We start from the raw sequence: 14,975 nt of genomic DNA, 5'->3' as shown, positions 1-14,975 counted from the left end.
ATATTACCCTATACTTATCTGACCAGAAATCCTTGTCTTTTCATTTCACTTCACTGACCCCTACTATATTTAGACTGAGCCTTTGCATTTCCCTTTTCAGGTTTTCTAGTTTCCCTACCATGTCAAGCTTCTGAAATTCTCCGCCCCGTATCATAGAACGTTATCCTTTCGTTAGTTATTGAATCCGACTGGGTCTACTCCGGAATCTTTTGCCAGTGGCGAGATCATCCTTTTTTATTTACAGGCCACATGTCCGGTGGATGCACGCTAGAGTGCGTCAAAGTTACAGGCCATAGGCCCCTGCGCCTGTATATGTATGTATATACAGGGTGATTCCGTGATGATGTTACGAACTTTGAGAAATGATGGAGAAGACTAAATGTATGAATGTGAGGTAAGAGTCCCTGTAACGCAAACGAACGAGTCGATACCTCTGACATATACCGGTAGCCTTTTTGCTACGATTAAATGGCACGCAAGTTTCAGAGTTGGTAGTATGGGGCAAAACAAGAAAATATGTCCAGTGAACGTACACTCTAAAACGCATACCTGAGGACCTGGAGCACTTGTTCATCTTCGCTAGTGTGGAACCCGTCTCCTCTACTGAACAAGTAGTCTTCGCTCTTAACGGTATGCATTTTAGAGCCGATGTTTACAGGACTTTTTTTTCTTGTTTTGCTCCACACTACATTACCACTTCTGAAAGTTGCCTACGCTACAATCATAGCAACAATCGTACCGATACATGTATTCAACTGCCAGGAGTATCAGAACAGTATTCGCTCAGAACTTTCGACTCGTTCGTTTCCGGTACAGAGCCCCTTACCTCAGATGATAAATTTACTTGTCTCCATCATCCTAGAAAGTTTGTGGAACCGCACTGTACATACATACATTTACAGGCCCCGGCGTCCATAACTTTGACGCTATCTTTCGTCGTTGCACGACGTTACCCGACATGGGTTTCTATCTGAAACTTGATCTACTAAGTCCTCTCTACGACCTCTAGAAATGTGTAACATGAATTGTGAATCTTCCTGTACGTATGATTCAGCGTAACTCTGAAACGCCTGAAGCAAGCACAAGCAAACTTTGTAAACATATGATTTACTAACTGGAAAAAAAAGTATAAGGTTATGGCTTGCGCTGGCGCTGTTGGCACGAGGACAAGAAACCATGCGATACAAAAATAGTCGAGAAGACCGATTAATAATGTCAACTCTGTAATTTATGAAACCATCAAATGCTCACACTTGAGATGTGTGTGTCCAAGTTGAGTACTGACTTTCACAGAACCTTCCAGAAAGAAGTAATCGTTCGCGAAATCGCTAACACATGACCTTTTGTTCTGAGAAACAGGAATAAACCTGTAACCGGGTAAACGCTTACGGCAGCTGCAAATAAAAAGAAATCCCTTAGTTGTGAACGTTCATTTATACATGTATAGAATTGTGACTTGTAGTCGCCATGATCCTTCCACGAGAGATACAAAGGAGACAGCAAGATACTGACTGACTCTTCTGGGAACATACGCTCTCGGAATTTTAACAGCAAACCACACCGTAATGAACAGCGCCTCTCTCGCAATATCTGCCATTGAAGACTGATGAGCATCTCTATGCTTTCGCAATTCCTAAACGAGCCTATAACGAAACGTGCTGCCGGTTTGCTCTATGAGGGAGGACGAGATTAGTGTTTAACGACCCGTCGACAACGAGGTCATTAGAGACGGAGCACAAGCTCGGATTACTGAAGGATGGGGAAGGAAATCGGCCGTCCGCTTTCAAAGGAACCATCCCGGCATTTGCCTGAAGCGATTTACCGAAATCACGGAAAACCTAAATCTGGATGTCAGGACGCGTGTTTGAACCATCGTCCTCCCGTACGTCAGTCCAATTTGCTAGCAACTGCGCCACCTCGCTCGATTTACTTCTTCCTTCCTCTATCAATCCTGTCTGGGACAGATCCCAGACTGACGAGGGATACTCAGGTATCGGTCGAACTATCAATCTGTGAGCGACGTGACAAATCCTACAGGTACCTGCGTTTGGGGCATTACGTGGGTGGTCGCTACCAATAACGACGGTGAATGTTTGTCCGGTTCCAGTCATTTGTCCTGTTACACAGTTTTCAGTCCTACGGGCGAGCTCGAAATCTTTCGTCGGGTGGGTGACACACAACGCGTGTTTGGTCTTTACCTGATATTCGAGGTGATGTGTGTTCTATCTGTGTCTTACTGGAACTGTTGCGTGTCTGTGTTGCTCTCTTTGATTGATTTACTGCGACGCAGTTCTCAGGCACTGTGCCGGTGTGGTTGCAGTTCACGGAAGCGAACTGGAAGTACAAGACGGAGCCGTCGGACCAGGCGTGCCTGGGGCTGCGCAACCGCCAGTGCAACTTCCCGCGCGGCAAGGTGATGGGCGGCTCCAGCGTGCTCAACTACATGATCTACACCAGGGGCAACCGGCGCGACTACGACCACTGGGAGCGGCTCGGCAACACCGGCTGGGGCTGGGACGACGTCTTCAGGTCAGACTGACTGCCCGCCTGCCACTCTGGCCTCACCGCTGTCCGTCTGACGTCAGGGCTCGTCGTAGACGTGGCGTGGACGAGGGTTGCACCGCTCCTCAAGCTCTCACTTACTTCCCCCTACGTATATACACTCCTGGAAATTGAAATAAGAACACCGTGAATTCATTGTCCCAGGAAGGGGAAACTTTATTGACACATTCCTGGGGTCAGATACATCACATGATCACACTGACAGAACCACAGGCACATAGACACAGGCAACAGAGCTTGCACAATGTCGGCACTAGTACAGTGTATATCCACCTTTCGCAGCAATGCAGGCTGCTATTCTCCCATGGAGACGATCGTAGAGATGCTGGATGTAGTCCTGTGGAACGGCTTGCCATGCCATTTCCACCTGGCGCCTCAGTTGGACCAGCGTTCGTGCTGGACGTGCAGACCGCGTGAGACGACGCTTCATCCAGTCCCAAACATGCTCAATGGGGGACAGATCCGGAGATCTTGCTGGCCAGGGTAGTTGACTTACACCTTCTAGAGCACGTTGCGTGGCACGGGATACATGCGGACGTGCATTGTCCTGTTGGAACAGCAAGTTCCCTTGCCGGTCTAGGAATGGTAGAACGATGGGTTCGATGACGGTTTGGATGTACCGTGCACTATTCAGTGTCCCCTCGACGATCACCAGTGGTGTACGGCCATTGTAGGAGATCGCTCCCCACACCATGATGCCGGGTGTTGGCCCTGTGTGCCTCGGTCGTATGCAGTCCTGATTGTGGCGCTCACCTGCACGGCGCCAAACACGCATACGACCATCATTCGCACCAAGGCAGAAGCGACTCTCATCGCTGAAGACGACACGTCTCCATTCGTCCCTCCATTCACGCCTGTCGCGACGCCACTGGAGGCGGGCTGCACGATGTTGGGGCGTGAGCGGAAGAGGGCCTAACGGTGTGCGGGACCGTAGCCCAGCTTCATGGAGACGGTTGCGAATGGTCCTCGCCGATACCCCAGGAGCAACAGTGTCCCTAATTTGCTGGGAAGTGGCGGTGCGGTCCCCTACGGCACTGCGTAGGATCCTACGGTCTTGGCGTGCATCCGTGCGTCGCTGCGGTCCGGTCCCAGGTCGACGGGCACGGGCACGTGCACCTTCCGCCGACCGCTGGCGACAACATCGATGTACTGTGGAGTCCTCACGCCCCACGTGTTGAGCAATTCGGCGGTACGTCCACCCGGCCTCCCGCATGCCCACTATACGCCCTCGCTCAAAGTCCGTCAACTGCACATACGGTTCACGTCCACGCTGTCGCGGCATGCTACCAGTGTTAAAGACTGCGATGGAGCTCCGTATGCCACGGCAAAACTGGCTGACACTGACGGCGGCGGTGCACAAATGCTGCGCAGCTAGCGCCATTCGACGGCCAACACCGCGGTTCCTGGTGTGTCCGCTGTGCCGTGCGTGTGATCATTGCTTGTACAGCCCTCTCGCAGTGTCCGGAGCAAGTATGGTGGGTCTGACACACCGGTGTCAATGTGTTCTTTTTTCCATTTCCAGGAGTGTATGTTGCAGGCCGCGACATGGTTTGTGGTGGAGAGTACGGTTTGCACCCCTGTCACTTTCACCCTTCTCTGTTCCACCTGAGGAAGATGCGGAAAGAACGACTTTTGGTGATCTGCGTGGGTTCGATCTCTCTAACATTGTCTTCATGGTCAGTCCGCGAGATCCACGTATGAAGATGCAATATATACTTGTTCTAGGAACTCACGCTCTAGGAGTTACAGCAGTAAACCACTCCGTTATGGCGCCCAACGCGCGACTTTGAGCGTCTGCGACTGCATTTTCGCGATGCTTTCGTCTTTACGAGCCTGTGATGAAACGCGCTGCCATTCTTCGGATCATCTCCATGTCCCCTGCCAATCCCGTCCAGCACACGTGCCACGCTGATGAACAATACTATAGTATCGGTCGACCGAGTGTTCTGCAGGTTACTTCCTTCGCTTGTTCACGATACTTCCTAAGGATTCTACCAATGAATTTCAGTCTGCCTTTTCTACAATTAGTTTTATGTGGTCTATCGACTTTTGGTCGACGTACAAGAGCAACGGTGACCCAGCCGCTACCGTGTTCATTCGTATCCTTGAAGTTCAAAACTCCACCGCAAAACACCGACGTCCCGTGCAAGATGACTTGGGCGCCTACGAAATCCTCGGTAGTAATAGAAATGTTTTCTACTGCTTTAAAAACTGTAAGACGCAAACACCTACTCCTCCTAAAATAACGCGGCATAACTAATCTGCAGAACAGCTGCAGAACAAAAGTAATTCCATACGCATACTCATAGATCGTTAATGTATGTGACTGCTTCTAGTTATTGTTCGGCATTCTGCAATCACGCAACGACGGGCCCCTCCACGTAATTTTACTCGCAGTAACTTACATTTCTTTATGTTGACTATCAACTCAAAATCTCTGCACCAAGCATCAATCCTCTGCCCGTCTTCGTGCATTTCGCAAGAATTTTCTAGCCGTGTGACTACTCTGTATATGTAACAGCATCAGCATCATTCCTTCACAAATTAATGCATTTAACATGTTTACAAAATATTCCACTCTGGTAAATATTTTTGCTAAATAGTTTCTCATATTCAAAGATGACTGACATATGAATATTGGGAGGATGATTCAGCAATACATTTTCATCATTATTGAGTGAATTACGCTCTACAGCTCAGAAGTGTGCAACATTAATGGACACCAACAGAAGATATTACTGTCTGGAAATATATATAGTAAGTAGGATGTGCCGGGTACTGCGGTTGGAGCCTGTGCAAAATGCAAACACAGAAAAGTAGCCTGTAAAATACGAGATTGGGTCCCTTCTGGAGGACGAAGAAGACAGAGGAGAGCGTGGGGAACAGGAGTAAAGGCAGTCTTCACTCACCGAGAGTCCAGTCCCGAGTGCCGAACTTCCTGCAGCGAACTTCCCCCAAGTAGCCGGTAGAGACCCGGTGGATCCTCTCCGTCACCAACTTAACTAGTGTCCAATGACCACCGAATGGCTACAAATCTCTTTGCCTCGACTGAGAAAGCCACGTTGGCTACACTGTTGCTACCACAACAGACAGCCAGATGTTGTACTGCTACCATATATAAAACAAATTGAACGTACACGTTCACTCAGTCATTCATACAGATGATAAAAGGAAATTTTGGAGCACAGACTGCAGGTGATGTACAGAGGATTAGATGTTTACTGGAAAAATTGATACTTTAAAGTTACACGAAGAACAAAACTAAATTACAAATAATTAAGCGTGACAGTACGAAATACAATTTAAATAGTATGAAACGAATGTAACAGAGACGTTTCACTTGGAACACAGTTTTGCTTCGGAGGCATGCCTTCAGAAGGGTATAGCGGTCCGTAAACACGGCCTTACGTAAAGCCTCGTGGGGAACCCCCGTACGACTATGCCGGTAAGGGGAATGAACGGGACAGGAAGTGCAAGGCGCCAATGATTTCCGCCACCGAGTCCCCGGCGTCTCCTAGCGTGAACGACACTGCCGCTCGTCTGTCTGCTCCTCAACACGTTGCAGGCCCACTGGATTTCCCGTGTCAGTCTACAATGCGTCGCAGCCCGCTATCCTATTACCCGGCAAGGCGAACTGGTTACCTGAGATGTACAAATTCTCTTTCCAGCCCGCCTGCCCCTGTATCCGCCGTAACCATTACAGTAGCTCAACCTGCCACAACGGAGACACGGGAGTGCAAGTGTACTGAAGCTGGCCGACTTGGGTTTCAGCAAGCCTGTCAAGCTTCATGGGACCCGTCCAGCCTGCTACAGCTGACAACAGGCTGCACCATCAGTCCAACGTGACTACAGAATAGCCAGGAATATCTTTGCGTAGATAGTTTCACTGCAACTCATTTATCATAACGGTGCCAGCAGTAAAATTAACAAACTTATAGGAGATCGAGGAGAAACTAACAGTTGGGGAATATGTACTAAGTCGAGCAGGGGAAAAGCTTCCGTGGTTTGTAAGGCAGCTTCAAATAAATGTGAAGGTGGCTTACAGTACAAATTGTATAAAAAGTTACTAAACACTCATTCGGGAATATCTGGGAGTATGCGTGCGGAACGATTTGAAGTGGAATGATCATATAAAATTAATTGTTGGTAAGGCGGGTACCAGGTTGATTCATTGGGAGAGTCCTTAGAAAATTTATTCCATCAACAAAGGAGGTGGCTTACAAAACACTTGTTCGACCTATACTTGAGTATTGCTCATCAGTGTGGGATCCGTACCAGATCGGGTTGACGGAGGAGATAGAGAAGATCCAAAGAAGAGCGGCGCGTTTCGTCACAGGGTTATTTGGTAACCGTGATAGCGTTACGGAGATGTTTAACAAACTCAAGTGGCAGACTCTGCGAGAGAGGCGCTCTGCATCGCGGTGTAGCTTGCTCGCCAGGTTTCGGGAGGGTGCGTTTCTGGATGAGGTATCGAATATATTGCTTCCCCCTACTTATACCTCCCGAGGAGATCACGAATGTAAAATTAGAGAGATTAGAGCGCGCACAGAGGCTTTCAGACAGTCGTTCTTCCCGCGAACCATACGCGACTGGAACAGGAAAGGGAGGTAATGACAGTGGCACGTAAAGTGCCCTCCGCCACACACCGTTGGGTGGCTTGCGGAGTATAAATGTAGATGTAGATGTAGAACCTCTACCACGTTACTTGTTTGTAAATTTGACCATCAGTTTCCTCACTCTGCAAATATTTTGAAAGAGGACAAAGACTTAGTGGCTGACAAACGTGTGGAACTGTGTGCTAAGGACTTGAGGCCATTTAGCAGTACATAGGCTCTCTCAGTTTAGCGCAAACATTGATTGAAATAGGGCAAAAAAACATGGCTCCGAGGATATTAAAAAACACATTCTGGTGATATGTAACATAGTGCGAAAAAAATTTAGCATAACAGAAAAGCTTTTTTCCTACATTAAAATAATATGAAAAATGAATTTAGTGTTTGCTAAAATCTATTTTGGGAAATTTAGAATCAACTATTTTGTTCACTTAGAATGAATTCAGTGAAACCACAGAGCACATCCTGGAACAGTAATCAAAATTTATATAATTGGGGTCATACTTGGCTGACAATCCGCACTTTACTTGGTGCTGCAGTATAACAGGTATCTTCAAGTTCTTAAATGCAAGAGATCTCATCTTTCAGAGATGGTTCTGCTTACTACAGAAAACGTGTATTAGAGGTGAACTGATGATGGTTCCAATTGACCGTAGTCACTACTAATCTAGACAGGGCGAACATGCACAGAAAACCGTTCTTATCGAAATAAAGAAATAAATAATCCCAAAAATAAGCCGAAAAGGAAAAAAGGAACAAATAAAAATCAACCATTTTCTCGCCTGCTGTGACACAAAATGAATATGTGTTTCATTGAGCCTCGTCTCGTGGTACTCAGGTTAAAAAAAAAATCAGTTCGAATCCTCCTCATAACACTACAGTGGAAGCGTACAGAAATAACAGCTACGTAGCGTATCGTACCGGGAAGGCGGGCAGGCAAGCACAATTCATTCAGCCTGCTTGTGTTGGGCACAGCTTGGCTTGGATGGGAGCAAAGGAGCCTCCCCGTTCTGCTGATCAAGTGCGGCGACTTGCCTGTCTGGCTAACGGGCGAGCACTGGCAGGCTAAAAGCGGAATTTGTACTTCTCTGCTGGTTACCCAGTCAGAGGGACAACACAGTCGCGCTTACGCCTGAACAACAGGCAGGGCAAGTAGTAGCAGTGTACACTCGAGTGTCACACGCTACACGTCTATTACTGCAGTCTGATCCAAATTACTTGGTAGTTGACGCCTGTTGCCACACCGGCTGCCAGCTACCCTCGGTTATAGGTGACACAAACGGGGCGGATTACTTCACAAATGCTGGTAACGCGTAACGCGGAGCAGTGTTGGAGCGGCCAGCACAAGGTATGATGAAAATGCGAGAGTCTCTGTCGGCAGCTGACTTTAAGTGACAAATGAGTGAACTGTAGCAGACGGCGCGTCTTTCAGCCCTGAATTCAGACTGATGCCCTAACCCAACCACAACCTTGTGATGTGCAACTTATCCGAGAAAACGGCGCTCAACAATCAGCGGCAGAATAAAAAAGCACGATGGATTTGTTCACAGCAGTCAAAGCAAACTTTAGAAACATTTCATTTTCAGAGTTTTTTTTAAAAAAAAAGGAAAGACAACCGTCATCGATTGGCTGCCTGAAACTATCCTCACGGTGGCCTCACGAGCTGCCGCTTTGCCAGCCGATGATCAGTTCTTGTTGATATTTGGTCGTATATTATAGACGATACTGGCAAATTCCATACAAAAAACGAACGATAGGAAGAAAAATAAAGCCAAATAAAAAAGGTTAACACGATAATGAAAATGACGCGGGAAAGCGTTAGAAATTAAAGAAATAACATTTACATCAATTAATTGAATAAAAATAATAACGAAAGTCTACTGACTAGATTTAGAAATAAAAACAAATAATTGTGGTTCACGAGTTTCGAACTAAAAACGTCCTACACGACAGGGAAATGTGCTAACCACTACGCTAGAACACTATGACACGATACCTACAGCTGTTACATTTCGGACTGTCATAGTCCAGTAGCAGCGATGAACTGCAGCCTTCAAAAATTTGGCTTCGCGTAATGACGTGCGAATCTTTTCTAGTGTAAGTCCATCTCTGTGATACAAACTGCATTTGTGACGCTGGACTGCGTAGAGTGCAGGAAGACCAGTAGTGTTGCATTAGCGCTGTGTACGAAACGCAATGTATATCGTCTGCATCGTTTGTCTGTATGTTGGTTGGTTGGTCTGTCTAAGAGGGAGCGGGTGGGGGGGGGGGGGGCGGAGCTGCTTGGTCATTGGTCCCTGCCTGTGCGTGTGTTGTGTTCTGTGGTTATCATATGTGATGAAATACGAAATTAAGAGGAAGATTCAGGAGTCGGGATCCAAAGAAAACAAGAAAGAAAGCCGGACAAGGTGAACTGACCATCTGTTCTGGCAGTTTGACAATGGTCCATGGTTCGGGCGTGACCATGACCGCTCTGATTGGAAGAAACCAGCACCAACTATCAAGTATTTTTAATCGGACTATAAAAATGGAAAAAAGTAAGTGCAGCGTATCTCATGTTGGCTGCTCACCATGCCTTGTGGCAGTATTTGTAAAACTACCATACCCGTTGATGCTGCAAATCTGTGGCTGCTGATTCACCTGCTGTTTCAGTCTCGGATGATAATACTGACGCTTCGTTCGAATCTTCGCTCACTGATTATACTACAGGGTGTTTCAAAAATGACCGGTATATTTGAAACGGCAATAAAAACTAAACGAGCAGCGACAGAAATACACCGTTTGTTGCAATATGCTTGGGACAACAGTACATTTTCAGGCAGACAAACTTTCGAAATTACAGTAGTTACAATTTTCAACAACAGATGGCGCTGCGGTGTGGGAAACTCTATAGTACGATATTTTCCACATATCCACCATGCGTAGCAATAATATGGCGTAGTCTCTGAATGAAATTACCCGAAACCTTTGACAACGTGTCTGGCGGAATGGCTTCACATGCAGATGAGATGTACTGCTTCAGCTGTTCAATTGTTTCTGGATTCTGGCGGTACACCTGGTCTTTCAAGTGTCCGCACAGAAAGAAGTCACAGGGGTTCGTGTCTGGCGAATAGGGAAGCCAATCCACGCCGCCTCCTGTATGTTTCGGATAGCCCAAAGCAATCACACGGTCATCGAAATATTCATTCAGGAAATTAAAGACGTCGGCCGTGCGATGTGGCCGGGCACCATCTTGCATAAACCACGAGGTGTTCGCAGTGTCGTCTAAGGCAGTTTGTACCGCCACAAATTCACGAAGAATGTCCAGATAGCGTGATGCAGTAATCGTTTCGGATCTGAAAAATGGACCAATGATTCCAGCCGTCCAGGTAAAAATAAGCTTCGTCAGTAAACCAAATGCTGCCCACATGCATATCGCCGTCATCAATCCTGTGCACTATATCGTTAGCGAATGTCTCTCGTGCAGCAATGGTAGCGGCGCTGAGGGGTTGCCGCGTTTGAATTTTCGCATTCGGGAGGACGACGGTTCAATCCCGTCTCCGGCCATTCTGATTTAGGTTTTCCGTGATTTCCCTAAATCGCTTCAGGCAAATGCCGGGATGGTTTCTTTGAAAGGGCACGGCCGATTTCCTTCCCCATCCTTCCCTCACCCGAGCTTGCGCTCCGTCTCTAATGACCTCGTTGTCGACGGGACATTAAACAGTAATCTCCTCCTCTCCTCCTCCGTTTGAATTTTGTATGGATAGAGGTGTAAACTCTGGCGCATGAGACGATACGTGGACGTTGGCGTCATTTGGACCGCAGCTGCAACACAGCGAACGGAAACCCGAGGCTGCTGTTGGATCACCTGCTGCACTAGCTGCGCGTTGTCCTCTGTGGCTGCCGTACGCGGTCGCCCTACCTTTCCAGCACATTCACCCATCACGTTCCCAGTCCGTTCAAATTTTTCAAACAGATCCTTTATTGTATCGCTTTTCGGTCCTTTGGTTACATTAAACCTCCGTTGAAAACTTCGTCTTGTTGCAACAACACTGTGTTCTAGGCGGTGGAATTCCAACACCAGAAAAATCCTCTGGTCTAAGGAATAAACCATGTTGTCCACAGCACACTTGCACGTTGTGAACAGCACACGCTTACAGCAGAAAGACGACGTACAGAATGGCGCACCCACAGACTTGCAGCGCCATCTGTTGTTGAAAATTGTAACTACTGTAATTTCGAAAGTTTGTCTGCCTGAAAATGTACTGTTGTCCCAAGCATATTGCAACAAACGGTGTATTTCTATCGCTGCTCGTTTAGTTTTTATTGCCGTTTCAAATATACCGGTCATTTTTGAAACACCCTGTAGATTTTCAGTTTTAACGTCCATCGCAGTATCTCACCTCTACTAATCACTACACACTTTTTTGCGTAACACAAGTTCCACAGTCGCAGTAAAAACAAACTGGTCGTGCGGTCTAGTGCCCGCCGGCACGGTAGCTCAGTCTGTTCCGTCAGACAGCCGGTTGGCCTCTGTAATAAAAAAACTGAGTGGAAGGATCAACAAACGAACTTGAACGGATGTCACTGTGACGTCCGCAACGACCAAACACAACGATCAACAGAGAAAAAAATGCACAAAAAGAAAGTGGTCAGCGTTTCCGACTGGTAATGCCGAGGTCCCGGGTCTGATTCCCGGTGACAGTCTCAAATTTTTACTCTGATGGAAAGATCTGGGAGGAGGCCACCTGAAAAGCTGTTGAATATGAAAGCTTCTGGCAAGGGAAACCCCTTGATGTTACCGGGGATCGACCCCATGTTGTTCCTGTAGATTTATGCAATTTGGTTCCTCAGACACTGCGTACCTGCTGTTCTTTTTGGCTTAAATCAATCGCCTTTCGACTTTTATGATGAAGTCCTAAACGTCTTCGTAAGGTTTGCTAAAATATTCTTCTCTGCTTAGCTATAACATTCAGTGATTTTATAAGTTCTGTTCTTTGTCTGCCCCGTCTAGAGCGGATTCCAGTAACAACCTCACTTCTAGGCGGAGTATTGGATGTCCTTCGAAGTTGCGGATGCCCTTGGTCCCTCGCTCTTTTTGTCCTCTCTGTTTCTGGTGATTCACCATTATTTTGTTTGCTCTATCCATTTACTTTTTAACATATGTGTGACGACATTTCAAACCCTTCCATTTTTCTCACGGTCCATGTTTTTAGTTCTTTCTTTGTAGATCATGAACTGACGAGTGTTATAACCTGTTGTGGATATGAAAAACAGATTGAGATCCACAAATAGCCATCTCCCAGAGTTCAGTAATACTTTATTACCTGATTTGGGGTAATTTCATCATCAGATACGTCACTTAGGAGTTAAAGCAAGTGCATTGGTGTCCGTCTGACATATTACTCGATTCTTATGACAGGATGCATCTTTTTTCACCGTTAGAGGCGACCATGCATACAATAAACTCAATTCCGGCTTCCATTCCCACAATACTTTGGAACGAAGATTACGTTACTGGTCATAAGCTTTTTGAGAATAATTCGGAAGTGAAATTATTGTAATGTAGCTCAAGATGTGGACGATAAACAATTCAGCAACGTGAACGATAAGCAGCTCAGCCAACAAGAGAATAGAAACTTCGGAAGTGTCGTGTTACAGAAGAATGCTGAAGATTGAATGGGTAGGTCGCGCAACCAATCAAGACGTCCTGAATGGAATCGGGAAGGAAAAGATGTGGGACACAACCTGACTGAAAGAAAGGGTCAGTTGACGGGACACATCAAAGAATTGTTGGTTTGGTAATGGAGGGAAGTGTACGAGCAAAACTAGTAAGGGCGGACATAGGCATGAGTACAAATGGAAGTAGTTTCTAGTAGTGGTACAGAGATGGAGAGGCCTGCACGGGATAGACCTGCGTGCAGAGCCGCATAAAGCCAGTCTTCTGACTTAAGACCACAACAACAACAACAACAACTCACATGCACACCAACACAGATGGTGTGAATCGTATGTACATGATAGTGATAGTTTCATTCCCAAAAAGCCGGCCGGGGTGGCCGAGCGGTTCTAGGCGCTAGTGTGGAACCGCGCGACCGCTACGGTCGGAGGTTCGAATCCTGCCTCGGGCATGGATGTGTGTGATGGTCTTAGGTTGGTTAGGTTTAAGTAGTTCTAAGTTCTAGGGGACTGATGACCTCAGATGTTAAGTCCCATAGTGCTCAGAGCCATTTGAACCATTCTCAAAACACGAAGTACAGTGCCAATGAAATAGTTCGGTGCTTGTCACCCGAGTTCATTTGTTTCCCGTACTCTTATCTTACAGTCGCCAAGACCTAAAGTAACAGTGAATTTGGAATCGCAACAAACAATGTTTATTTTTGTGGGCGGTATTAGATCACTTAACCGGGAACATGAAATGTATTCGAAGATACGAATACGAACAACAATGAGCTGTGTAGGGTAATAATGACAAAAAGTCTTTTGCCGGACCTGGTCTCGGACACGAGTCTCCTGCTTCGCGTTCGCCTTAGCCGCTTCAGCCATCCGAGCGCGACTTACAGCCAGACCCAAACTTCCATACCTCGTCTTTCGTGCGTCACAACTTGTACTCATACACACACGTTACGTACTTTCCGTGCAGGGGAGGGCATTATGACTGAAAGTCGTTGCCTGGTATCGGCGGATAAATACGATATTGCAATCGCTGCGTTGTTAAGACGAACGATGCAATGTAATATCGAAAACTATGAACAGCATTTTCACCTTTCGTTTTTTTTTTTATCCTTAGGAAGTAGACTTTGCCTGTTACATCTTCTTATAAACTTCTGTTCCATAAGGTTAATCGATTCTCTGATCTGTCCATGTGGTTATAAAGTCTTCTCGGGTTGACAGCCGAGCCAGCCATCTTCCCCTGAAGATCGCAAGTAAGAAAGTTGCTGAAACGTTGCCGGAGAACAACGCATTGACTCGACTGTCAACCCGAGAAGATTTTATCATCAAGATTCGCCGAGAAAGCCTGCATTTTCATATATCCATGTGGTTCTTTAAGTAATTAATGATTTTTAGACTGGTAGTTAAATCCAATTTTGAGTATTCTCTTGTCGTTCAGTTTTGTCACTTGGTTCCTCCACTTATTTCTATTATAGTGTCTCCACTTTCATACGCTATCGTACACTGAGGTGACAAAAACCAAGGGATACCTCCAAACACTGTGCCGGAACTCCTTTTAACCGTCTAGCGCACGGATTCAGCAAGTCGTTGGAAGCCCCCTGCAGAAATACTGAGCCATGGTACCTCTAGAGCCGTTCGTAATTCCGAAAGTGTTGCCGGTGCAGTATTTTGTGCACGAATTTACCTCTCGATTATGTCCCGTAAATACTCGATGGAATTTATGTTGGGCGATAGGGGTGGTCAGATCATTTGGTGGAATTGTCCGGGATGTTCTGACATGGCGCATTGCGATCCATAAAAATTCCATCCTTTCTTGAGAACATGAAGTCCACGAACGGCTGCAGAAGGTCTCCAAGTAGGTGATCGGTTTAGTTGGACCAGAAGATCCAGTCGATTCCACGTAAACACAGCTGAAACCATTAAGGAACCACCACCACATTGCACAGTACCTTGTTGACAACTTGGGTCCATGGGATCTGCGTCATACTCTAACACTACCATCAACTCTTACCAGCTGAAATCGGGACTCATCTGAGCAGGCCATGGTTTTCCAGTAGTCTCGGGAAACCAGAAATGGTGACGAGCCCAGAAGAGGCGCTGCCAGAGATGTCTAACTGTTCAAAAAAATGGTTCAACTGGCTCTGAGGA

General features: G+C 46.6%; 1 protein-coding gene across 1 annotated transcript in view; it reads left to right on the top strand.

Moving 5' to 3' along the window:
* The window catches only part of LOC126100337 (glucose dehydrogenase [FAD, quinone]), a 121,143-nt gene that overhangs the window by 83,534 nt on the left and 22,634 nt on the right, over positions 1 to 14,975 (top strand). Inside the window, exon 3 of the mRNA XM_049910950.1 lies at positions 2,321 to 2,529. Coding sequence (XP_049766907.1) covers positions 2,321 to 2,529 — 209 coding nt within the window. The remainder of the gene's footprint in view (positions 1 to 2,320; positions 2,530 to 14,975) is intronic.

Source organism: Schistocerca cancellata, chromosome 9 (assembly GCF_023864275.1).
Source record: "Schistocerca cancellata isolate TAMUIC-IGC-003103 chromosome 9, iqSchCanc2.1, whole genome shotgun sequence".
NCBI classification, from domain to species: Eukaryota; Metazoa; Arthropoda; class Insecta; order Orthoptera; family Acrididae; genus Schistocerca; species Schistocerca cancellata.
This window is presented reverse-complemented; position numbering and strand designations above follow the sequence as displayed.